This window comes from Oratosquilla oratoria, chromosome 12, assembly GCF_046742065.1.
Source record: "Oratosquilla oratoria isolate Oo_2021 chromosome 12, ASM4674206v1, whole genome shotgun sequence".
Taxonomy (NCBI): domain Eukaryota; kingdom Metazoa; phylum Arthropoda; class Malacostraca; order Stomatopoda; family Squillidae; genus Oratosquilla; species Oratosquilla oratoria.
Genome location: NC_134788.1, coordinates 8,939,279 through 8,964,651, shown reverse-complemented (window position 1 = coordinate 8,964,651; position 25,373 = coordinate 8,939,279). Strand labels below are relative to the sequence as shown.

The 25,373-nt window shown below is 35.9% G+C and overlaps 1 protein-coding gene across 6 annotated transcripts in view; it reads right to left on the bottom strand.

Annotated features, from left to right (window-relative positions):
* Positions 1–25,373, bottom strand: part of LOC143030942 (receptor-type guanylate cyclase Gyc76C-like) — a 236,981-nt gene that overhangs the window by 190,389 nt on the left and 21,219 nt on the right. For 2 of the 6 annotated variants that reach the window (XM_076194229.1, XM_076194228.1), the window contains exon 2: positions 7,874–8,036. In XM_076194229.1, the coding sequence (XP_076050344.1) occupies positions 7,874–7,994 (121 nt within the window). In that variant the 5' untranslated portion in view covers positions 7,995–8,036. Of the gene's footprint in view, positions 1–7,869; positions 8,037–25,373 lie in introns of those variants that run through there. The other 4 variants (XM_076194230.1, XM_076194232.1, XM_076194233.1 and 1 more) reach the window with 4 other exon arrangements.

Genomic DNA, 25,373 nt, shown 5'->3' with positions numbered 1-25,373 from the left:
TAAACAAAGACATCATAGAGCTAATTTACAAAAGAAGAAAGAAAAGTGGGAAAAAGACACTTATACAATAGATGGTAAAATCAATAGCAAACAAATGTGAGAAATTATAAAATACCATTATAACAAAAAGACATTAAAAACAAAAATAGAATCACTCCCTACACATGAAGAATTTAGAGCAATCCAAGTAAAATACTATCAACGATACAACAATGCATTATCATCGACAAACATTTTTTAAAACAAGTTTCAAGCCCAAATCTCTAGATAGCATGAAAATAACTACAGCAAAAAATATATGAAAAATCAAACTAGACACAGATACCCCCCACATACACACACATCTTTCTCTAAGATTTGCATGTGGCAATATAGAAAGTGAAAAATCCTAAGCAGGAGGCCCAGAACATACACCTAAATCACTTGAGCCCCAATGCAATAAAGGGCTTAACTGATATTTTCAACCACTAGTTATAGTACAAAATGCAATCAATCTTGGAAAATAGCTTACTGTATAATAATCACATAAAGACCAAACTACCAGAAAACACAGCATCCTACTGACCAAGTTAATTTTAAGGACAATAAAAAATATATATAAATAAATCAATAAAAAATCATTACCAATATACTACCTCCCCAAACCAACATGAATCAAAGGAGGACCATTCCACATGTACAATTCTCAAAAATATCACACAAGTGCTGGAGGGATTTAGGAAGAAAGAACCACCAGAAAGAATAGTAATGCTAACAATAGATATACACAAGGTAATTTATTGTTCCTAGACACAAACTATAAAAAACATCATAGCTACAGACATTCACAACAATGACAAGAAAATACCTAACAAACTTCTTAGCAAGCAATCACTACAAAGTAACTAACAATTAACTACAAGAGTATACATTGAAATCCCAAAAGGAGCAATACTCTCACCTCTATTATCTAATCTCTTCACAAGTGATCACCCAACACCAGATCCAGAACATAACACCAAAGCACTTACCTATGCAGATGACCTGATAATAGTAACCCAGCACAGCAACTACACAATAACTGTATGAACACCCAAATTTACTTATAACTAGAACAATGGCTCAGAAATAATAGTATGGATCCCTACCACTGATAATTATTAATAATATTATTCACATTAGACAAATATGAATGAAAGAGCAACCAATAAATCATTTGCCCCTTTATAACTAGAACAATGACTTATAAATAATAGAATGGAAGCCTACCATTAATAATTAATAATATTATTCACATTAGACAAATATGAATCAAAGAGCAACCAATAAATCACTTGCCCCTGGTCTCTTCCAGAAGACCTGTGGGCTTCAGGTGACCAGCAATAGCCTTTGGGTGGAATGATAAGTCACTCAGGCAAAATATTTTGTGATGTTATGTTGTCTCGGAATTGTAAGTGTGGGAATTGTATTTACCTAGTTGTATTTTACAGGAAGGGAGCTATGCTTGTAGTGACCCATCTTTGTATCTTTCAGCATCTAATTTGTTCTTAAATTCTTTTATGGTTTTTGCGCATAATGTTGTTTCATCCAATTTGTTCCAGATGTCCACCACTCTGCGTGGGAAACTTTTTTTTCAGATCTCTTCTATAACTATCCTTGAGTTTCTTTTCATGTCCTCTTGTTTTTCTTTTGTCCCACTTTCATAAATCTTCTGTGTCAAGGTCTTCCATGCCTTTCATGATTCTGTAAAAGGACAGCAGATCTCCTCTTTCTCTTCTTTGTTCCAGGGTTAGTAGTCCCAGTTTGGACAATCTTTGTTTGTATGTCAATTCTGAATGTGTGGATGCCATCTTTGTTGTTGCTCTTTGGATGCTTTGTTGTGTCCTTTGTGTGGTGGTTGAATCTGGGACAGTTTGAATCTGTGGACAGGCCTATTCTGTGTTAGTACTTTTTTTAATAATGGATAATGTCTTCAGCAGGCTTGCCAGTGTGGTTTTTATCAGGTCTGGGAGGGTTCTTTCTGGGAATTAATGTTGGGGGGGGTTGGAGTATTGTGTTTGGTTATCTGTCTTGAAGAACTTATTTATTGACTGGAGTGTATCTATGTTTTTGTGTGGATGTTTTGTGTATTTACCTAGTGGTATTTATCTAGTTATATCTTACGGGAAGGGGAGCTACACTCATGGTGTCCCACCTTTGTATCTTGCAGTGTCGTTTGCTCTTAAATTTATGTATGGTTTTTGCACACACTATTGTTTTGTCCAGTTTATTCCAAGTGTCCACTAATCTGTGTGAATTTTTTTTTTTTTTTTTTTAACCTCTTCTATAACTATCATTAAAAAAAAAAAAAAAAAATTCCATGTCCTCTTATGTTTCTCATGTCCCAATTCAATAAGTCTTCTCTATCAAGGACTTCCATGCCTTTCATGATTATGTAGATGGTCAGTAGGTCACCTCTCTCTTTTCTTTGTCCCAAAGTTGGTAACTTCAGTTTAGCCAGTCTCTCTTCATATGACAAATTTGAAAGTGTAGGAGCCCTTTTCGTGGTTGCTCTCTGGATTCTTTCAATTTTCTTTATATTCATTTTGGTACTGGGTGACCATAACGTTGCAGCACACTCCAGTCTAGGCCTTATTAGTGTGATAAATATTTCTTTAATAATTTCTTTGTCTAAATAGGTAAACGCCACTTTTATTGATCTTAGCAAGTTATAGGATTCTCTGACTACTTTGTTTATTTGTTTATCAGAGGACAAGGAATTTGAGATAATTACTCCCAGGCCTTTTTTAGATCCACTTTCTTTACCTCCTTAGTTCCAATTGTATATGGTCCTGATGTTCTTTTCTTTCCTTTTTCTGAACTCCATTATGCTACATTTCTGAATGCTGAAGTCCACTTCCCACTTCTGACTCCATTTCCAAACCTTGTTTAGGTCTGTAGTGATTCACAATCTGTTTCAGTTTTCACTTTCCTCAACCTTTTAGCATCGTCTGCAAAGAAGCTTATGTAACATTCCACATCATCCATTTCATTCACATAATAGCAAACATTATTGGAGCTAATACAGATCCCTGTATAACTCCACTAATCACCTCCACCCAACCTGAACACTCTTCCCTGAGCACTACTCTCATTTTTCTACCATGCAGGAAATCCTCTATCCAGTTTCATAGGTTGTCTTATATCCATCCTATGTTTTCCAATCTTTGTAATAATTTTTTTATTGGTACTTTGTCAAAGGCTTTTTATAAGTCTAGAAAAGCACAATCAATTCATCCATCCCTTTCTTGTATTATATCTATTAGTCTTGAGTAGAAACAGATTAAATTTGTAACACATGATCTTCCCTGTCTGAATCCAAATTGTCTTGGGTTTATTGTACTGTGGCGAAAGAACATGAATGAGTGTTGCATAGTGTGCCCAAATGGTTGGTCTGGATGTGATGTGATTTGTAATGTGTGATTGATGCGTGATTCAGAAAAGAAGTAGGGGGTAGCAGTAGAGAGGGTATATGTGGGGGGATGCAGGGGGGTGGTCCCTGCAGGCCTGCTATACCCACCTCACAGGCAGTAACGTCAAGAAAGTGATAATACTGCCTTTTTCCTGACCCGAACAAGTGTTTAATTTACCATTCACTCGTGGAGTCCAGATCACGGCCCATGCAGCCATAGAACTGGTGAGTTTGAATGAGAAGGTTTGTTGCATATCGTAACAGTACTGTTTTCTTCCAGGTGTTTTACCCATCTATTCTTGATCATTTTCTCACACATTTTGGCTGCAATGCTTGTGAGGGAGACCATTCTGTATTTACTTGGTTCTTCTTTGTTTCCTCCTTTATATATTGGTACAATGTTGGCATTTTTCCAGTCCTTTGGTATTTTTCCTTCTTTGAGTGGGCAACTTATTATGTTGTATATCATGTCTATTAATTTTTCTTTGTATTCTTTTAGTATCCAGTTTGTACTTCCATCCGGGCTGTGTGATTTCCTAATGTCAAGGTTTATTAATGGCTCCATCATTTCTTTTTGTGTTATCATTATTTCCCTCATGGGGGAGATCGCACTTCACTTCCTTCATCACAATGCTGTATTTTTTCTCTAGTGAAAATAGACTTAAAGTGATTGTTCATGACTTTGGTCATTTCTAGATTTTCTGTGTATTCTCTATTTACTTGGCATAGTTTCACCATTTCCTGTTTATTTCTAAGTTTACCATTCACATATCTATAGAATAATTTGGGTTGATTTTTAAATTTTTATTAATGTCTCTTTCGCAGTTTCCTTTTTCCTCTCTGCGCACTTTTACACATTCATTTCTATAGCTTAACCACTTCCATACAGTGATGCCTACATAGGTGTCATGAGGAGCAAGTGGGTACGCGATGATGCCGACGTTGGTGTCTTGATTATATTTATTGTAGTCGTACCTGCATGACCCTCATTCTCTCTAAACTGGCTTCATCATATTTTCTATGGTTATCAAAATTCACGGGTGAAAGAGAATGAGCGATTGAGCAGTGACTTTATTTTTTATAATGCAATTATTATGACACAACATTGCAAGCCTGGCAGCTAATGCTGCCAGATGTGCGATGTGCCCCGGAGTGAAGAGGCTAGATATTTATTTGCCATTTTCCAGATTTTTATCTTTACTTCATCTTTTCCAAGCTTTGTCTATGCTATCTTTCCCCTCACTGCATTTTCTTTTGAACCAACATTTAATTTACCTAGTTGTATTTACCTAGTTGTATTATACAGAAAGGGAGCTATGCTCATGGTGACCCATCTTTGTATCTTTCAACAACAAGTTTTTTCTTAAAATCTTGAATAGTGTTTGCACACAGTTTCCTTATCTAATTTATTCCAGGTATCCACTCTATGTGAGAAGCTATTTTTTTCAGATCTCTTCTATAGTTATCCTTTTTGAGTTTATTTTCATGTCCTCTTGTTTTTCCGTTGTCCCATTTTAATAAATCTTCTCTATTTATGATTTCCATTCCTTTCATGATTCTATAAATAATCTTTCTCTTCTTTGTTCCAGAGTTGGTAGTTCCAATTTGGACAATCTTTGTTCGTATGTTAATTTGGAGAGAGTTGGTGCCAACTTTGTTGTTGCTCTTTGTTGTCTTTCTAATTTCTTTATATTCTTTTTAGTAGTGGGTGTCCATAGTGTTGCTGTGTACTCCAGTTTTGGCCTTATTACATATATACATACACCAAAGGCTTTTTTCTCCCTTACATGGGAGGTAGCCAAAAAAACAAAGGCATTAAAACCACCCCCACCCATTCCATCCCTATCACACTCCACTCCCCTTCACCCTCTTCCCTCCCTCTTATCTTGGCACCTCCTGGATGACAGATCATCCCTGCATCTTGTCCACTGCCTTGGGTCAGAAGCAGTGTCACAAGACACAGCACATCCACAGCAAGGCCACTTCATTAAATCAGCGACCCCCCTTCTCTGTCCCCTTATGCAGAGAAGAAGACGGGGAGAAATCCCTTGCGGGACACCACTTATCATTTCTTCCCAGTTCGAGTATTTGTCTCTAATTACTACCCTTATTTTTCTCCCAGTCAAGAAGTCTTCCATCCACTCCAATAATTTTTTATGTGGTACTTTATCAAATGCTTTCTGTAGGTCTAGAAAGGCACAGTTTGCCCATCCATCCCTTTCTTGTATTATTTCTATTAGTCTCAAATAGAAGCAGATCAGGTTTATTGTACATGATCTTCCTTGTCTAAATCCAAATTCATTTGGATTCAGTACATTTTTTTCTTCTAGATGGGGTGGAGGGGGTGGTGGAAAGGAGTGAAATGGGTGGGAATAGGTATGTGCCTCTGCCTTGGCAACATCCCTTATGAGGAGGAAAAAGCTCTCAGTATATAGACAGAATTATATAATAAGTGACATGTAGCACTCATGCATGTAAATCACATGCATGCCTATATAAGTGGTTGAGTGCCACACTCAACTCCATGCACACTTTCCTTCACCCCATGATAGGATGCTGTAAAATAATTGTAAGTAAAGTGATAAATATTATGTGACCATTCATGTCTCATTCTTTGATAAAGTAGAGAAGAAATCCCATAAAAAATCAGGGAAAACTTTACACATTTGAAGTGTATCCTTGAACAGAGTCTACAGTGGCCGCGAAAAGTTTGGGCGCAAAATTATAGGCGCCCAAATTCTCCCCTAAACTCAAAACATGCGAAAAATACAACTTTCCACCCAAACTTTTCGCTATTTTTCAATGCTAGCGTTTGTACCCGTATTTAGCCGAGACAATACACACTATTTGGCAACTCTGTTTAGGCGCACTCGATGTCACGTGGAGTCAGTTTCTAAACATCTCTCACGGGGAGTAGTCTTTTTTTTGCGGTGGTCTCTGTTTTTGTGCCTTGATATCTCCGTAATGGGAAGTGGTCAAGAGCTGGAAAGAGACACAGTTGTTACAATCATAACCTTCTATAAGGAGGGTTATAAGTGTAAAGATATTGCTACTCGTGTGGGAATTGGAGTGCGTCAAGTGCAAAAGTGGACCAAGAAATTTCGAGACGGAGGAAGTGACATCATTCCTACTCCAAAGCATCGCTCTGGTCGGCCAAGGAAGATATCAAATCATACTTCTACGGTTCTAACTGCCTCCTAATAACCGTAGGAGGCAGTTAGAACCGTAGAAGTACAATTTGATATCTTCCTTGGCCGACCAGAGCGATGCTTTGGAGTAGGAATGATGTCACTTCCTCCGTCTCGAAATTTCTTGGTCCACTTTTGCACTTGACTCACTCCAATTCCCACACGAGTAGCAATATCTTTACACTTATAACCCTCCTTATAGAGGGTTATGATTGTAACAACTGTGTCTCTTTCCAGCTCTTTACCACTTCCCATTACGGAGATATCAAGACACAAAAACAGAGACCGCAAAAAAAAGACTACTCCCCGTGAGAGATGTTTAGAAACTGACTCCACGTGACATCGAGTGCGCCTACAGAGTTGCCAAGTAGTGTGTATTGTCTCGGCTAAATACGGGTACAAACGCTAGCATTGAGAAATAGCGAAAAGTTTGGGTGGAAAGTTGTATTTTTCGCATGTTTTGAGTTTAGGGGAGAATTTGGGCGCCTATAATTTTGCGCCCAAACTTTTCGCGGCCACTGTATAGTGGCCAGATAGAGATTCTCATTTGAGATGCTACACTTGTAACAGAGCAGAGAGAAATCTGTACAACAGTTTCAAAGTTTGTACAATAGATTCCCACTGCTGATGGTGGTATTAAAATAGCACTTGTTTAATGAACCCATAGTTCAACAGCTGGGTGCTTGGTACTGACGGTGCCATTGGTATGCCAATCAGCTGTTATAAATGGCAGGTTTGCAGGACTATATTTTCTACTACTGCAAGTTCTAATTCACAGAGTAAACCAGTCTAACATACCTCAATGAACCTAACCTACTCTATGAGTTGAATCATATTGTTATAATTTCTTCATGGTCATGGGAACAAATTGAAAAAAGACCCCTTGTCAACAAGATATAAAGAAATATAGTTTTCCATATAGATACATAGTTATAGAATGGCCTCAAGATGATAGAGCCCAAATTGAAGCCCTACATGAATTTGAAACTAGGTATGATATTTGGAGAATAAAAGACAAGATACCACAAATATAGCTCTTTTCCTGTATGCTACATTTAATATGGTTAAATATTGTAACACATTCATGTATAAATGCACTCCAATCATTTATGACCTCTAGCCTATTTGCCACAAAATTTAACTTGGGAATAAAAAAGAACTCACTTCAGCCAAAAACATATCTACTTGAACTTTTATGAACTGTAATATTATCATAAACAAAAATGCAAGCACATAAATATATATACATACGTACTGGAGAAATTGCGGCCTTTGATCCTGTCAATTATAGCACTGCCCTCCTTGGCCATCTCAAGCAAGGTCTTGTTGGTCTTGTTTTCCTTGTACATTTCACTGAGTACATCCACATATAGCATGACTGCATCATACAGGTTAGCCGAGGGGTGGTATGGGACATGCTGCATAAAATTAAATCAGTTAGTTATTGTATTCTCTTACTCTTTGTCTGCTCCTTCTATTTCTCCTGTTCCTATACTATCACTTACTTGTCAAAAATAATTGTGCAAAATGTCAGAGGAGAGGTTTCCATAGATAATTCTATATATACTAGGCCAACTGAGTAATTCAGAAGGTTGATTTGAACAGTGCTTATATCTACACCATGTGAGACATGAGTGTAGATCTTATTATTTAACTCTGATAAGATGGCTCCAGTTGTACACAACTGTTGTGACAAAGCTAAGCAACTCTGCAATGGTTTGTACTTTGGATGCAGTCCTTGTGGTTATCATAATTATTCACTTGGTGATCATGAATGCTTTTACAGCATAAATGGATAGCTGTGTATGTAAATGTACATAAACTCACTATGGCCTTGAACTGTAAAATAATTTATTTCATAATATTCCCTGATGTGTGGCAATACAAAGCGGATGTCGAGGTATTTCACTGATAACTTCATTTAAAATAATAAGTAAGTGATGAAGTTCTTATAAGTGTCTGTTTTTCTTAACAGAAAAATACTGGAATCCAAGTTCTAAAAACATAGTTCATGTTGATATGTACTGGGTCCTGAATATATGGAGTATTTTTTTCAAAATTACATCTCAAGATGCTGGGTGGGTTTATGATAAATTCATTGATAGTTTTAGATGATGTGAAGTATTCTGGTGATTGGCATAGTGATCAGTATCAGTGAAGCTTTTAGAATTTGAAAAGTGAAATGGTCAACCATCCTCACTTTTAATGAGAAACATGTCAGGTGATTTGTGATATACTAAGTGGTAAAGGTTTGTCAAATATTCTGGGCTGAAGTGACAGAACAGATTTTTTTTTTTGGTTTCAAATTCATTTAACCGAAGAATTCCTGAGACAGTTATAAATTAACTTTCACTGCACTTGGAACAGAATGTAGCAAGAAATCATCAATATGAATGTTTTGTTATTAATAGAAAAAAACTGCAGAATACTTATTTTTCAAAGATAATCATTAATTGCCTAAAGAAAATAATGTTTTAATTAAAAATCACTATTCTATTAAAATCTATAACTAACCACATGATATATGCATGCACATATACATATGATAAATATGTATGCATCTGTATTTATATATATATATATATATATATATATATATATATATATATATATATTGCACACACACACACACACACACACACACAACACACACACTTACGATTTTAAGAATGAACTGGATGCAGAGATACAAAAATGGGTCACTACGAGCATAGCTCTTGTCCCGTAAAATACAACTAGGTAAATACACACACGAAAATGGGTCACTACAAGCATAGCTTTCATTCCGTAGAATACAACTAGGTAAATACAACTAGGTAGGTAAATACACACATACACACACAAGAATTTAAGAACAAACTAGATGTTGCAAGATACAAAGACGGGTCACCATAAGCATAGCTCACCTTCCTGTATAATACAACTAGGTAAATACGCACACACACACACACACACACACACACACACACACACACTCACATATATTTACCTAGCTGTACCTAGTTGTATTATATAGGAAGGGAGCTATGCTCATGGTGACCCGGCTTTGTAACTCTCAGCATCAAGTTTTTTATTAAAATCTTGAATAGTGTTTGCACACACTGTTTCTTTGTCTAATTTGTTCCAAGTATCTATCCCTCTGTGTGGGAAGCTATTTTTTTCACATCTCTTCTGTAATTATCTTTTCTTAGTTTCTTTTCGTGTCCTCTTGTTTTCCCATTGTCCCATTTCAAGAAGTCATTCTTATCAAAGATTTCCATTCCCTTCATAATTCTATAGATAGTTAGTAAGTCTCCTCTTTCCCTTCTTTGTTCCAGAGTTGGTAATTCTAATTTGGACAGCCTTTGTTCATATGTCATTTTGGAAAGAGTTGGTGCCAGTTTTGTTGTTGCTCTTTGTATTCTTTCTAATTTTTCTATATTCTTTTTGGCACTGGGTGTCCATAGTGTTGCTGCATACTCAAGTTTTGGTCTTGTTAGTGTAGTTAAATTTTTTTATCATTTCCTTGTCCAAATAGGCAAATGCCACTTTTATTGACCTCAATAAATTGTAGGTTTCTCCGACTATTTTATTAATATGCTTATCCGCTGTCATGTCTTTGCTGATCATCATTCCAAGGTCTTTTTCCGAGTTTATTTTTTTTACCTCTACCTCTTCTTCACCAATTTTATAATCTCTCAATATTCTGTTTTTACTTTTTCCAAATTCCATTATACTACATTTCTTGATATTGAATTTCACTTTCCACTTTTGAGTCCATTTCCAGATCTTGTCCAAGTCTTGTTGTAATGAGTTGCAATCCTCCTCTTTTTACTTTCTTTAGTATTTTTGGGTCATCTGCAAAGAAATTCATATAACACACTACTCCTTCATCCATGTTATTTATGTATATAGCAAACATGATCGGGGCCAGTACTGATCCCTGCGGGACAGCACTTATCCCGTAGGGATAAGTGGTGTACATGAATGGGGCACAAACGTCTAATGATTTTCAAAATTATATTTCTTCTACTAGAGGTTGAGTTCACTGGTGACTTATTAACCATCTAGTGGTAAGCTCATATTATTTGGAGTTTATTCAGTTCAGATCATTAGACACTACAACAGCATATTTTTGATGCTGTTATTGCTGTTGGGTAGCCTCAGTGTCAGTGAACTGACCAGAGTTATGGAGAAATCCAACCTGCTTCTTAGGCTCCAGCCAGTCATCCACCATCTTAGATATGCTATGTTTATGTCTGTGTTATCAGTGGTGAATAGTCTGTTAATAAGTGCATAACTATATGCGAGATAACCTGACACAGTGGGCTTATAACATGTGTTAGAATGTCCTTTGTGTTGTGCGGTAGCCACAGCAAAGTCTGCGTATGTGTTCTATTTTGTTTACCTATTTTCAGATCTGTACAATGACCAAGAAGCCTGTTAGGGTCCACACTAACTTGTGATATGCCTATGACAACTGAGTTTATCTACCTGCTTGTATGTGTACATTAGTACATATACACTCATGTTAGTATGAATGGGTAGGGGTGGTGGGATAGTATTGCATTGTAGTAGTGTTCCAGGGTCTGTTTGATATGCCTTTGTGTTGTATGTGATATCTCATGTTTTGTGAATGGTGTTGTAGGTTTTGTTTAATGGATGTTATGCAATGTGTCCCATATGTCTACATAAATGCAAAATTCTAGTCTCTGCATGTAAATGATCCATGGTGTTACCTATGTGTAGCTAGTAATTGTTCTCAGTGCCTACTCTGATGTGACCTGTGATTTGTGTTGTGCAATCAAGATAAGTGCTGTCCATGTTGCAATGGTTTAGTCTAGCAGAGACCTTGTATAATGTTTGTATACTTGTATTAGTCTGCTGATGTCAATGCCTTGTCCAAAGTTTGTACCAGTGATCACTCTTGATGGTGTTTAGGTGTTTATTTCTAAGTGTTTTCTACTATGTATAATGCAAATGTTACTGAGGTAGTGTATGTCACAAAAATCATCTCCATCATGTGTGTGTATGGAATCTACATGCTATAAGGTAAGGCTTGACACAGTGCTTGTGCCTACTTCTGTGAGAAGTGTGACAGTGGAAGTGGTAGGTGCTATCTGTAGATTGTTGATGAGTGGCGACTGCTCTAGTATGTGTATAGTCTAGTCTACTCTGCAAGTGAATTGTGGCTATTCTGTGCCTGTGGCTTATGCTTGCATGTCATCCTTATAGGATCTGATATATATGTTGGTCTCAGTAGGTGTTGTAATGTCATTTATGTTAAAGGTACATAAAAGTCTTTTGCATTCACTTGACCTTGCTTATATCCTTCACTCTTTGTGGGAACCATACCACTGAGTGTATTCACCTAGTTGTATTATATGGGAAGGGGAGCTATGTTCGAAGTGACCCATCTTTGTATCTCTCAGCATCTTTGTTCTTAAATTCTTGTATGGTTTTTACACACACTATTTTTTCATCCAATGTGTTCCAGACATCCACCACTCTATGTGGAAAAATATTTTTATTTTTTCATGTCCTCTTGTTTTCCTTTTTTCCCACTTTAATAAGTCTTCTCTGTCAAGGACTTCCATGCCTTTCATGATTCTGTAAATGGCTAGTAGATCTCCTCTTTCTCTTCTTTAATCCAGGGTTGGTAGTGCCAGTTTAGACAATCTTTGTTCATATGTCAATTTTGAAAGCGTTGGTACCATCTCTGCCATTGCTCTTTTTATTCTTTCTAATTTCTTTATTTTCTTTTTTTGTGCTGGGTGTCCATAGTGTTGCAGCATAATCCAATCTTGGTCTTATCAGGGTGACTGATATCTTTTTTTTACCATGGTTTCATCCAAGTAATTAAAAGCCACCTTTATTGATCTTCGTAAATGATAGGTTTCTCCGACTATTTTGTTTATATACTTGTTTGGTGACATGTCTTTGGTGATAGTTACTCCTAGGTCCTTGTTTTCCTTGCACTATTAAGAATTTTTGTCTTCTTCAGCAGCCTTCAGAGCTCAAGTGAAAAGATGTTGATAGTTTGGAAGTTCGTATGTGTGTGTGTATTTACCTAGTATTTACCTAGTTGTATTATACGGGAAAGGGAGATATGCTCATGGTGACCTGTTTTTGTATCTCGCAAGATCAAGTTTGTTCTTAAATTCTTGAATTGTGTTTGCACACACTATTCCTTCATCCAATTTGTTCCATATATATCACTCTATGTGGGAAGCTGTTCTTTTTCAGATCTCTTCTGTAGTTATCCTTCTTGAGTTTCATTGCATGTCCTCTTGTTTTTCCTCTGTACCACTTTAATAAGTCCTCTCTATCCAGCATTGGTGCCATCTTTGCCATTGCTCTTTGCATGTACCTAGTTGTATTTTACAGGAAAGGGAGCTAAACTCATGGTGTCTTGTCTTTGTATCTCTCCATATCTAGTGCGTGTTTATTTGTCTATATTTACACACATCTAGTATAAACACATACATGTAAACATACATACTTATTCACACACACACTATATATATATATATACACATACACATATTGTGAAAACTATAAAATGTCTAAACAAGTAACAAAAATATAAATAAAAACAGTCAAATAGATATGGTTATAGTTTAGGTATTGTTAATCTATCTACACCTACTGATGTACAAATCCCCTTTCATACATTTATATATTATTACAATTATTTACAATTTGAATTATGTGAACAAAAATTAAGCTTAAAAATAAAGTTATGCAAAGCATTGCATGTTTAGAAAACAGATAATTATAAATAAGTCTCCTCCATCACCATAACCACTAGTTCACATAAATTATCACAACTACAAAGCAAACCAAAAACAGCATGCAAGACCACCAAATAAAAAAAAGATACTCATTTACTTATGAATCTGTGTATATGTGTACTTAGTTAATTGTATTTACCTAACTGTAGTATACAAGAATGAGGTTATGCTCATGGGTGCTGTCTCCTACTTTCTGTCATGATTCTTTTTTTCAACTTATATGTGGTTCCAGCTTGTGCTATTTCATCTAGGCTATTCCAGGAGTTTAAACATTTGCATGGGCAATGATTGTACCTGCATTTACCTTACTGTACTTTCCTAATTGTAGTATATTGTGTTAGAGCTATGTTAATGGTTCTATCTCCACTTATCAAACTTGCTTTAAAATCATTAATGTTGTTCACTTGGATTATTTATTCCCCTAACATGTTCCACATAGTTATCCATCAACTACTCTCAAGGATTTACTTTGTTGCACAAAGCTTTCCTTTTCTAAAGCCAGATTGTCAACCAAGACTCCTCCTCCAAGTACATGATTCATCTTTCTAATTTTTACGCATTTTTTGCTCTTACATATGTCAAGGGCACTGGTCTGTAGTTTAGTGATACCACCCTGCTTCCTAAAATATGTATTTACCTAATTGTAGTACAGTATACATAAAAGGAGCAACAGTTGTTAGGTTCAGTCTCCTACTCTCTAATTTTTTTCATACCTAGCCTCATATTCATTTACAGTTCCAAATTAATCTATATCTTTGATTTCCAATTATCATATTTACATTTGAATTCATGTATTGTTCCAGCTTGGTCAATATCATTTTCTACAATATTTCAAGTATTTATGAATCTATATGGAAAACAGTATTTCTTCACATACTTTACAAATGTGATCTCTCTTAATTTGTTCCCATGACCTCTTAACCACTTCGGTATGATGACGCCTATGTAGGCGTCATGAGGCGTAAGGTACACGAGGATGCCAGCATCAGTGTTTTGATTATATATGTTTTATAGTTGTACATGAGTTAACCCAAGATTCTGTGAACTGGTTTGATCACATTTTCTGTTTATTATTACTCAGAGTAAAAGAGAGTGAGTAATACAACAGTGACTTTATATTCTACAATGTGAATATTGTGATGCATCATACATATAGCAGCCAATGCTGTGCACAAAAATTTGACTTGTACTGAAGTGGTTAAAGCCCCCTCATCCTTAATCATGAGATTTCTTCTATCGATGCAATCGTTAGTGACCCAAACAATGCAATCATATCACTTCTTTCTCTTTCATCTTTCAAGGTTGGCAGACCCAGTGCTTATAGACTTTCCTCATATGGTTTATCTGCTAGGGTAGAGACCAGTTTCGTTGCTCCCCTTTGCATTCTCTTGATTTTGTTTATATTCTTCACTCTGTGTAGGAACCATATTACTAATGTATATTCCAGTCTTGGGCAGATCAGGGTTTTGAATAGTTTTTTCACCATCTCTTCACCCATATGGTGAAAAGCCACTTTAATCTTCTGCATTAGACTGTACATCTCTCCCACAATCTTGCTGATATGTCTGTCAGGTGACAGGTTGTCTTTTATTAATACTCCATTATCTTTCTCCTTTTTTGCTTTTGTAATGGGTTCACTTCCCAAGGAATAGTTTAACTTCTTTAATACAGGTTAAATACTTATGTGCACATTAGGTTGGTTGATGTACTGTAATCCATCATAATACATAATTATGTTATAAAATATAAACTCATAGTTGTTATATTCATTCTCTTTCACCCACAGAAAATACAATTGAACCTGTTCAGAGAATATGGGGTTCACTCAACTACAACTACAAAATATAATCAGGATGCCAATGCTGGCATCTTCATATACCCACTTGCACCTCATGATGCCTTTATAGGCATCATCGTATTCTAGGGGCTAAAGATGATCTTTTGCCACTACTGCCCATTTCCAGTACTTTGTATTTTTTATACTGAGCTTCATTTCCCATTCTTGGCTCCATGCAAAAACAGTGTCTAGATCTTTTTACTATAGTCTAGAGTCCTTGTTTTTTGCTCTTCTCATGATTTTGGCATGATCTGCAAACATGTTGGCATAACTTGTTGTACATACTCATAGTATGTACATCATGTCATTTACATAAACAAGAGACATTACTGATGCAAGCAATGAACCACATGGAACTCTGCTCGTTACTGCTACTATCCATCTTGACATCTTATCCTTTACTACTGTAAATCCATGTGAACAAGTTGTATAGACACGGTAAAGGAAACCTCCAGTCCATGTTTCCTTTACCGTGTCTATACAACTTTACTACTGTCCTCAAGTATCTTACTTTCAAAAAATCTTTTATTCATTTGAGCAGTTTGCCTCTCAGTCCTCCAACCTCCTCCAGTTTCCACACATGTTGACTGAGGTACTTTATCAAAAGCCTTCTCCAGATCGAAGTATACACAGTCCACCCAGCCCTCTCTCTTTCAGCAAATCAATTACCCTAAAGTAAAAACTTAAAAGGTTCAACACACAATCTTCTGACTGTGAGAATGCTCATCTTTTTAAGTTATTGGTCCATCCATCTTTCACAATCTTTTCACATAATTTCACTACTGTGCTGGTTAGTAGTACTGGCCCATAATCTAGTTGTGTCTCCTTACTTCCTCCTTTGTGAACTGGTACCACATTTGCCCTTTACCAACCAAGTGGCACAAAGCATTCTTTCAACAATATAAGATTGTGAATCTTGTCAGCTAGATGTTCTCTACATTCTTTGATTATCCAGTTTGCGATCCTATGTATTCACCTAGTTGTATCTTATGGGAAGGGGAGCTACGCTCATGGTGTCCTGCCTTTGTATCTCACATGTCTAGTTTGTTCTTAAATTTGTGTATGGTTTTTGCACACACTATAGTTTTGTCCAGCTTGTTCCAAGTGTCCACCACACTGTGTGGAAAACTGTTTTTCTTTCAATCTCTTCAATAACTATCCTCTTTGAGTGTCTATTTACCTAGTTGTATTTTGTGGAAGAGCTATGCTCACAGTGACCGGCAGTTATATCTTTCCACATCCAGTTCTTTCTTAACCTCTTCACTCAGGGGCACATCGCACGTCTGGCAGCATTAGCTGCACGATGTGCAATGTTGCGTCATAATAATCGCATTATAAAAAATAAAGTCAGTGCTCAATCGTTCGTTCTCTTTCACCCGTGAATTTTGATAACCATAGAAAATATGATGAAGCCAGTTTAGAGAGAATGGAGGTTACGTAGGTACGACTACAATAAATATAATCAAGATGCCGACGTCGGCATCATCGCGTACCCACTTGCCCCTCATGCCGCCTACGTAGGCGTCACCGTATGGAAGTGGTTAAAGCCATGTATAGTTTTAGCACTCACTGTTTTCTCTTTCAATTAGTTCCATGTATCTGTTTGGAAAGCTGTTTTTTTTTTCAGATCTCTTCTGTAACTGTCTTTCTTTAGTTTCTTCTCATGTTCTCTTGTATTTCTTCTGTCTCATTTAAGTAGGTCATCCCTATTAAGGATTTCCATCCCTTTCATAATTCTGTAGATGGTTATCAAATCGCCTCTTTCTCTTCTTTGTTGCAGAGTTCATAAGTTTAGTTTGTCCAATTTTTGTTTGTATGTCAACTTGCTAAGTGTTAGTGCCATCTTTGTCATTGCTCTTTGAATTCTTTCTTGTTTCTTTGTTTGTTTGTTTTTGTACTAGGTGTCCATAGTGATGCTGCACATTCTAATTTTGGTCTTACCAGTGTAACTAGTATCTTTTTACCATTTCCTCATCCATGTAGTCAAAGGCCACTTTCATTGATCTTATTAAATTGTTTCTCCAACTATTTTGTTTACATGTTTGTCTGGTGTCATGTCATTTAAGATAATTACTCCTAAGTCTCTTTCTGAGTTTACTTTTGTAACTTCCTTTGTACTAATTTTGTACTGACCCAACATTCTATTTTTGTTTTTTTCAAATTCCATTATACCAAATTTCTTAATAATGAAATTCACTTTCTTCTTTCTACTCCATTTCCAGACTTTGTCCAGGTCTTCTTGAAACAATTTGCAATCTTCATCTGTACTTACTCTCTTCAATAGTTTCACATCATCTGCAAAGAAGTTCATATAATATTCGATGCCTTCATCCATGTCGTTTATATAAACAGCAAACATTATTGGAGCCAATACAGAGCCTTGGGGGGCTCCGCTTATCATATCTACCCAATTTGAGTTTTTTTCTCTAAGTACGACTCGTTTTTCTTCCGTTCAAGAAGTCTTTCATCCATTCCAATCATTTTCCTTGCATTCCACCTATTGTTTTAATTTTTCTTAGTAGATTTTTGTGGGGTACTTTGTCAAAAGCCTTTTGTAAGTCCAAGAAGGCACAGTCTGCCCAACTATCTCTTGTATTATTTCTATTAATCTTGAGTAAAAGCATATTAAGTTTGTAGTACATGATCTTCCACTTCTAAATCCAAATTGCTTGGAGTTTAGTATGTTGTTCTCTTCCATGTGTTTAGTCCATTTATTTTTAATAACTCTTTTGCATATTTTAACAATTGGATTGTAAGGTATACCAGTCTATAGTTTGTTGGATGTTCTTTATCTCCTCCCTTGTATATTGGTACAATGTTTGCATTTTTCCAATCTTGTGGTACTTTTCTTTCTTTGAGTGAAAAGTTAATTATTTTGTGGTTCTTTTCCTTGAGTGAGAAGTCAATTATCTTGTGTATTTTGTCTGTCAGTTCATCTATACATTCTTTTAATATCCAGTTTGCTATTCCGTCTGGCCCATATGACTTTCTGACATCAAGTTTCTTTGTTTGGTTCCTTATTTCTTTCTGCATCACCGTTATTTTTTCCATTTTGGGGGATCCTTCTCACTGTCCTTCATCCCACATATGTGAGCTTTCAATTGTAAACACAGACCTAAAGTGTCTGGTCATTACTTCAGCCATTTCTACATCTTCTATATATTCTTTGTTTCCTTCATACAGTTTCACTATTTCATGTTTATCTTTTAGTTTATTGTTTACATATCTGTAAAATAGTTTAGGTTGGTCTTTGCATTTGTCTATTATATCTTTTTCATAGTTTATTTTTTCCTCTCTGCGTATATCTACATATTCATTTCTCAGTTTGATGTATGTTTGCCATTTAGTCACTTTTTTGTCTTTTTTCCATTTTTTCCAGGCTTTGTCTCTTCTATCTTTAGCATCACTACACTTTTTATTATACCAACAATTTATGTATTTACCTAGTTGTATTTACCTAGTTGTATTTTGCGGGAAGGGGAGCTATGCTCGTGATGTCCCGCCTTTGTATCTCGCAGTGTCTAGTTTGTTTTTAAACTCATGAATGGTTTTTGCGCATACTATTTCATTGTCCAGTTTGTTCCAAGTGTCCAAAACTCTATGAGGAAAACGGTTTTTCTTCAGTTCTCTTCTATAGCTCTGTTTTTTTATTTTCTTTCCATGTCCTCTTGTGTTTCTTTTGTCCCAGTTAAGTAAGTTCTCTCTATCGAGTACCTCTGTGCCTCTCATGATTCTGTAGATGGTCAATAGGTCACCTCTCTCTCTTCTTTGCTCCAGTGTCGGTAACTCCAGTTTGGCCAATCTCTCCTCGTATGATAGGTTTGCAAGTGCAGGTGCCATTTTTGTAGCTGCTCTTTGGATTCTTTCTATTTTCTTTATATTCTTTTTGGTACTGGGGGACCACAATGCCACCGCATACTCTAATCTAGGCCTTATCAATGTAACCAATATTTTTTTTATCATGTCTTCGTCCAAGTATGTAAACGCCACTTTTATTGATCTTAGCAAGTTGTAAGTCTCCCCGACAATTTTGTTAATCTGTATATCATAGGACAAGTCGTTCGTGATAATTACTCCCAAATCTTTTTTGGATCCTACTTTCTTTACTTCTTTGGTTCCAATTGTATATTTTCCTGATATTCTGTTTTTGCTTTTTCCAAACTCCATTATGCTACACTTCTTAGTATTAAAGTCCACTTCCCATTTCTGACTCCAGTTCCATACCCTATTTAGGTCTTCTTGCAGTGCTTCACAGTCCTCATCAGTTTCTATTTTCCTTAGCAGTTTGGCGTCATCAGCAAAGAAGCTCATGTAGCAGTTCACGTCCTCGTCCATGTCATTCATATAGATAGCAAACATTATTGGTGCCAGCACAGATCCTTGCGGTACTCCACTGATCACCTCTTTCCAATCTGAATATTTTTCTCTGAGCACTACTCTCATCTTTCTACCAGTCAGAAAGTCCTCTATCCATTTTAGTAGGTTTCCTTGTATTCCTCCTATGTGTTCCAGTTTTTTTTAGTAGTTTTCTGTGTGGTACTTTGTCAAAGGCTTTTTGCAAGTCTAGGAATGCACAATCAGCCCATCCATTTCTTTCTTGCACTATGTCTATTAGTCTTGAGTAAAAGCATATTAAGTTTGTGGAGCATGATCTTCCTTGTCTGAATCCGAATTGTCTTGGGTTTAATATGTCATTGTCTTCCAGATGTTTTACCCATCTATTCTTGATTATTTTCTCACAAATTTTGGCTATGGTGCTTGTTTGTGATACTGGCCTATAATTGGTGGGTTCTTCCTTGTTTCCTCCTTTGTATATTGGTACAATGTTAGCGTTTTTCCAGTCCTCGGGTATCTTTCCTTCTTTGAGTGAGCTGTTTATTAAGATGTGTATTTTGTCTGTTAGTTCTTCTTTGCACTCCTTTAGAATCCAATTTGCAATACCATCCGGGCCATGTGATTTTCTGACATCCAGCCTTGATAGATGTTCTGATATTTCCTTTAGTGATGCTGTAAACTCATTCATGAGGGGAGATTTCTTGTTTTTATCTATGTCACAATTTGGTATTTTCTCTCTGGTGAAAACAGATTTAAAGTGATTGTTCATGACTTCGGCCATCTCTAAATCTTCTGTGTATTCTATGTTTCCTTGGCATAGTTTCACCATTTCCTGTTTGTTTTTAAGTTTACCATTCACATACCGATAGAATAGTTTGGGTTGCTCTTTGCATTTGTCTATAATATCCTTCTCATGGTTCCTTTTTTCCTCTCTTCTCACATTAACATACTCATTTCTACAGTTAACATAAATTTGCCATTTGCTTTGTTTTTTGTCTTTTCTCCACTTTTTCCAAGCTTTGTCCCTTCTGTCTTTTGCCTCACTGCATCTTTTGTTGAACCAACATTATGTACTCTCTCTCGCTTTTGTCTTGGTACATGCCTGTTTACACCTTCATTGTAGTTTTCCATCAATATATTCCATTTCTCTTCCACTGTTGTCTCTTCCCTGTAAAAATTTTCCCAGTTTGCATTCCGGAAGAATGTCTTTAGTTTTGTAAAGTCTGTTTTGTTGTACATCAGTCTTCCTTTCCTATGCTTTTCGTTCCTCTCTATGTCTATTTCTTCCTTTAGTACAGTTTCGATGAGTACATGGTCACTCTTTCCAATTGGTGTCTCGTACTGGACTTTATGCACTATTTCAGGTTCTGTTGTAAATATTAGATCTAGTTTCGATGGCTCTTCATTATTTCTGTACCTCGTGTTTTCACGGACCCATTGGGTCATTGTGTACTCCATGGTCATATCTAGCAGTACGTTGCCCCACGAGTCATCTCCTTGCACTGTCATGCTGTCCCAACAAATTTCTTTGCAATTGAAGTAAACCCTTTTATGTGTGTGTGTGTATTTACCTAGTTGTATTTTGCAGAAGAGCTATGCTTGTAGAGACCTGCAGTTGTATCCTTCCATATCCAGTTCTTTCTTAAAGTCATGTATAGTTTTAGCACTCACTGTTTTCTCTTTCAATTTATTCCATGTATCTATCACCCTGTGTGGAAAGCTATTCTTTTTCAGATCTCTTCTGTAACTGTCCTTCTTAAGTTTCTTCTTGTGTCCCCTTGTATTTCTTCTGTCCCATCTAAGTATTGAATAGATATTCTATCTTTGCTTTTTCCAAATTCCATTGTACTATATTTCATAATGTTGAAGTTCACTTCGTTCTTTTTACTCCAATTCCAGACTTTGTCCAGATCTCCCTGAAATTATTTGCAATCTTCTTCGTTACTCTCTCTCTTCAATAGTTTTGCATCATCTGCAAAGAAGTTTATATAGTATTCAATTCCTTCATCCTTGTTGTTTATACTATCGGAGCCAACACAGAGCCTTGGGTTACTCCACTTATCATGTTTACCCATTTTGAGTTCTTTTCTCTAAGTATCACTCTCATTTTTTTCCTTCTAAGAAGTTTTCCATCCATTCTAGTAATTTTCCTTGTATTCCACCTATTATTTCAAGTTTTCTTAGTAGTTTTTTGGGTGGTACTTTGTCAAAAGCCTTTTGTAGGTCCAGGAAGGAACAATCTGCCCAGCCATCTCTTTCTTGTATTATGTCTAGCAATCTTGAGTAAAAGCATATTAAGTTTGTAGTACATGATCTTCCACTTCTAAATACAAATTGGTTGGGGTTTAATATTTTGTTCTTTTCCAAGTGTTTAGTCCATTGTGTGTTTTCAATTATAAAAACAGACTTAAAGTGTCTGGTCATTACTTCAGCCATTTCTACATCTTCCGTGTATTTGGGAAGGAAGCTATGCTTGTATTTACCTAGTTGTTTTTACCTAGTTGTATTTTACGGGAAGGGGAGCTATGCTCTTGGTGTCCCGTCTTTATATCTCATTTTATCTAAACTATTTTTAAATTCATGTATTGTTTTTGCACACACTACTTTCTTATCAACTTGTTCCAAATGTCTATTACTCTGTGAGGAAAGCTATTCTTTTTCAGATCTCTTCTATAGCTGTCTTTCTTGATTTTCTTTCCGTGTCCTCTTGTATTTCTTTCATCCCAGTTTATTAGATCCTCTCTATCAATAATTTCTATGCCTTTCATGATTCTGTAAATAGTTATCAAATCTCCTCTCTCTCTTCTTAGCTCAAGTTTTGCTAGTCTCTCTTCTTGTGGTGACCCATCTTTGTATCTTTCAACATCAAGTTTTTTCTTAAAAATTTGAATAGTGTTTGCACACACTGTTTCTTTGTCTAAATTATTCCAGGTATCCATTACTCTGTGTGGGAAGCTTTTTTTTTCAGATCTCTTCTATAGTTATAAAAAAAAAATTCCTCGTTTTTCAATTATCCCATTTTAGTAAATCATTCCTATCTAGGATTTCCATTCCTTTCATGATTCTATAGTCAGCAGATCTCCTCTTTCTCTTCTTTGTTCCAGAGTTGGTAGTTCCAATCTGGACAATCTTTGTTCATATGTTAATTTGGAAAGAGTTGGTGCCAACTTTGTCATTGCTCTTTGTATTCTTTCTAATTTCCTTATATTTTATTTAGTACTGGGTGTCCATAGTATTGCTGCATACTCCAATTTTGGTCTTATTAGTGTAATTAATATTTTTTTAATCATTTCCTCATCCAAGTAATCAAATGCCACTTTCATTGACCTTAATAGGTTGAAGGTTTCTCCGACTATTTTACTGATATGTTTGTCTGGTGTCATGTCTTCGCTGATTATTACTCCAGGGTCTCTTTCCCAGTTCACTTTTGTGACTTCTTCCCCAATTTTATAATTTCTTGATATTCGATTTTTACTTTTTTCAAACTCCATTATAATTGCTTGATATTGAAGTTCATTTCCCACTTTTGAGTCCATTTCCAGACTTTGTCTAGGTCTAACTATAATGATTAGTAATACTCCTCTGTTCTCACTTTCTTTAGTATTTTTGCAACATCTGCGAGGAAATTCACATAACACTCTACAGCTTCATCCATGTCATTTATATATATATGGCAAATATGATTGGAGCCAGTACCAAACCTTGCAGGACACCACTTATCATTTCTTACCAATTCGAGTGTTTATCTCTAATTACTACCCTCATTTTTCTCCCAGTCAGGAAGTCTTGCATCCATTCCAATAATTTTCCTCTGATGCCACCTATTGGTTCTATTTTTCTTATTAGTTTCTTGTGTGCTACTTTATCAAATGCTTTTTGTAGGTCTAGAAAGGCACAGCCTGCCCATCCATCCCTCTCTAGTATTATTTCTATTAGTCTCAAATAGAAGCAGATCAGGTTTGTTGTACATGATCATCCTTGTCTAAATATAAATTTATTTGGATTCATTATAGTTTTTTCTTCCAGATGTTTAACCCATCTATTTTTGATAACCTTTTCACATATTTTTGCTACTGTGCTTGTGTGTGTATTTACCTACCAAGTTGTTTTTACCTAGCTGTATTATACAGGAAGGGGAGCTATGCTCGTAGTGACCCGTCTTTGTATCTCTCAGCATCTAGTTTGTTTTTAAATTCTTGTATGGAGCTCTTATCTCTGAGCACTACTCTCATTTTTTTTCATGCAAAAAGTCCTCTATCCATTTTAGAAGTTTACCTTGTATCCCTCCTATGTTTTCCAGTTTACTTTATATTTTTTTTGTATCGGTCTTTGTCAAAAGGTTTTTGTAGATCTAGGAAAGGACAATCAGCCAATCCATCCCTTTCTTGTACTATATCTAGTAGTCTTGAGTAAAAACAGATCAAATATGTGGCACATGATCTTCTCTGTCTAAATCTGAATTGTCTCAGATTTAATTTAGTTCATTTAACCACTTCACACCGGGCCAAAATCTCGTGGTCAGCATTAGCTGCCAGACGTACGATGTTGCGTCATAATACTCCATAAAAAATAGTCACCGCTTATATCGATCGTTCTCTCTTTCACTCGTGAATTTTGATAACCATAGAAAATGTGATGAAGCCAGTTTAGAGAGTATGTCAGTTACGCAGGGACAACTACAATAAATATAATCAAGACGCCGATATGGCAGCCTCGCGTATCCACTTGCTCCTCATGCCGCCTATGTAGGCAGCACCGTATGGAAGAGGTTAATCCTAAGATTAATCCATCTGTACTGGTATAAGTTAGTTTTAATTTTCTACTCTCTCCATCTTGTTCTCTAAACCTTTTGTTTCTTTTTCTTGAATATACCATTTTTTCAGTCTCATGTCTAACACTCTTCAATAGAGCTGCATTTTCTCGGTCTCTGTTCTTTTCTAATTTTTTTCTTTAGCTTCACTTCTTCATGTCTTCTCTTTCTTTTTCCTCATCATTCGTGTCTCTTTTTATCCATATACATTTGTAGTATTCACTTCTTGCTAATTTTCCTGTTTTTGCTCAAATTTCTTCTGCTGCCATTTGTGACCTTAATTTGAACTTTAGGGTTGAGTTTTTCCTTCTGCATATTTACTCATTCCATGCACTTCCTCTATTTCCTTTTCTATTTCTTTTAGACCTTTTCTTCTCAATTCTTTCTCTTTATCTCTCAGGGACCAAATTAGGTTATATTTTTTCTTTAGACTATATACTACTATACACTATTTTTTTTGTCTACTGTTGCTCTTACTAGATTTTTTCTTTAATTACCTTAATGACTGCATCTTCAGCATTCTCCTGTATTTGTTGACAAACTATTTCTTTAAAAATGACCTTATCTTTTTCTTGGTCTTTCTTCTATTCATTCCTGAGTTGTTGTAAATCATCTTTTCCTATGTTTCTTCCAGTTCTTTTAGTCATTGCCTTTATTTGTTCATTTACCTTTTTATGGTATCATTTTTCAACTTCTCATTTTCACATTTTAACTTTTTTTTGTGCATTTACCTCTTTATTTATCTCAGTGTTTACTTTTTTAAGTCACTCACTTCTTTATACATTTCCTGATTTGCCCTCCATAGATCGTTAGCCTCTTGCTTCCATGATTCCTTCGTAAGCCTCATCTCCCTCTCTATGTCTATAATTCTACTAAAAAGTTTTTTCTCATACCCACTGAATCCAGAAAAATGTGTATTTACCTAGTTGTACCTTATGGGAAGGGGAACTATGCTCATAGTTTCCCGTCTTTGTATCTCACAGTGTCTACATTGCTCTTA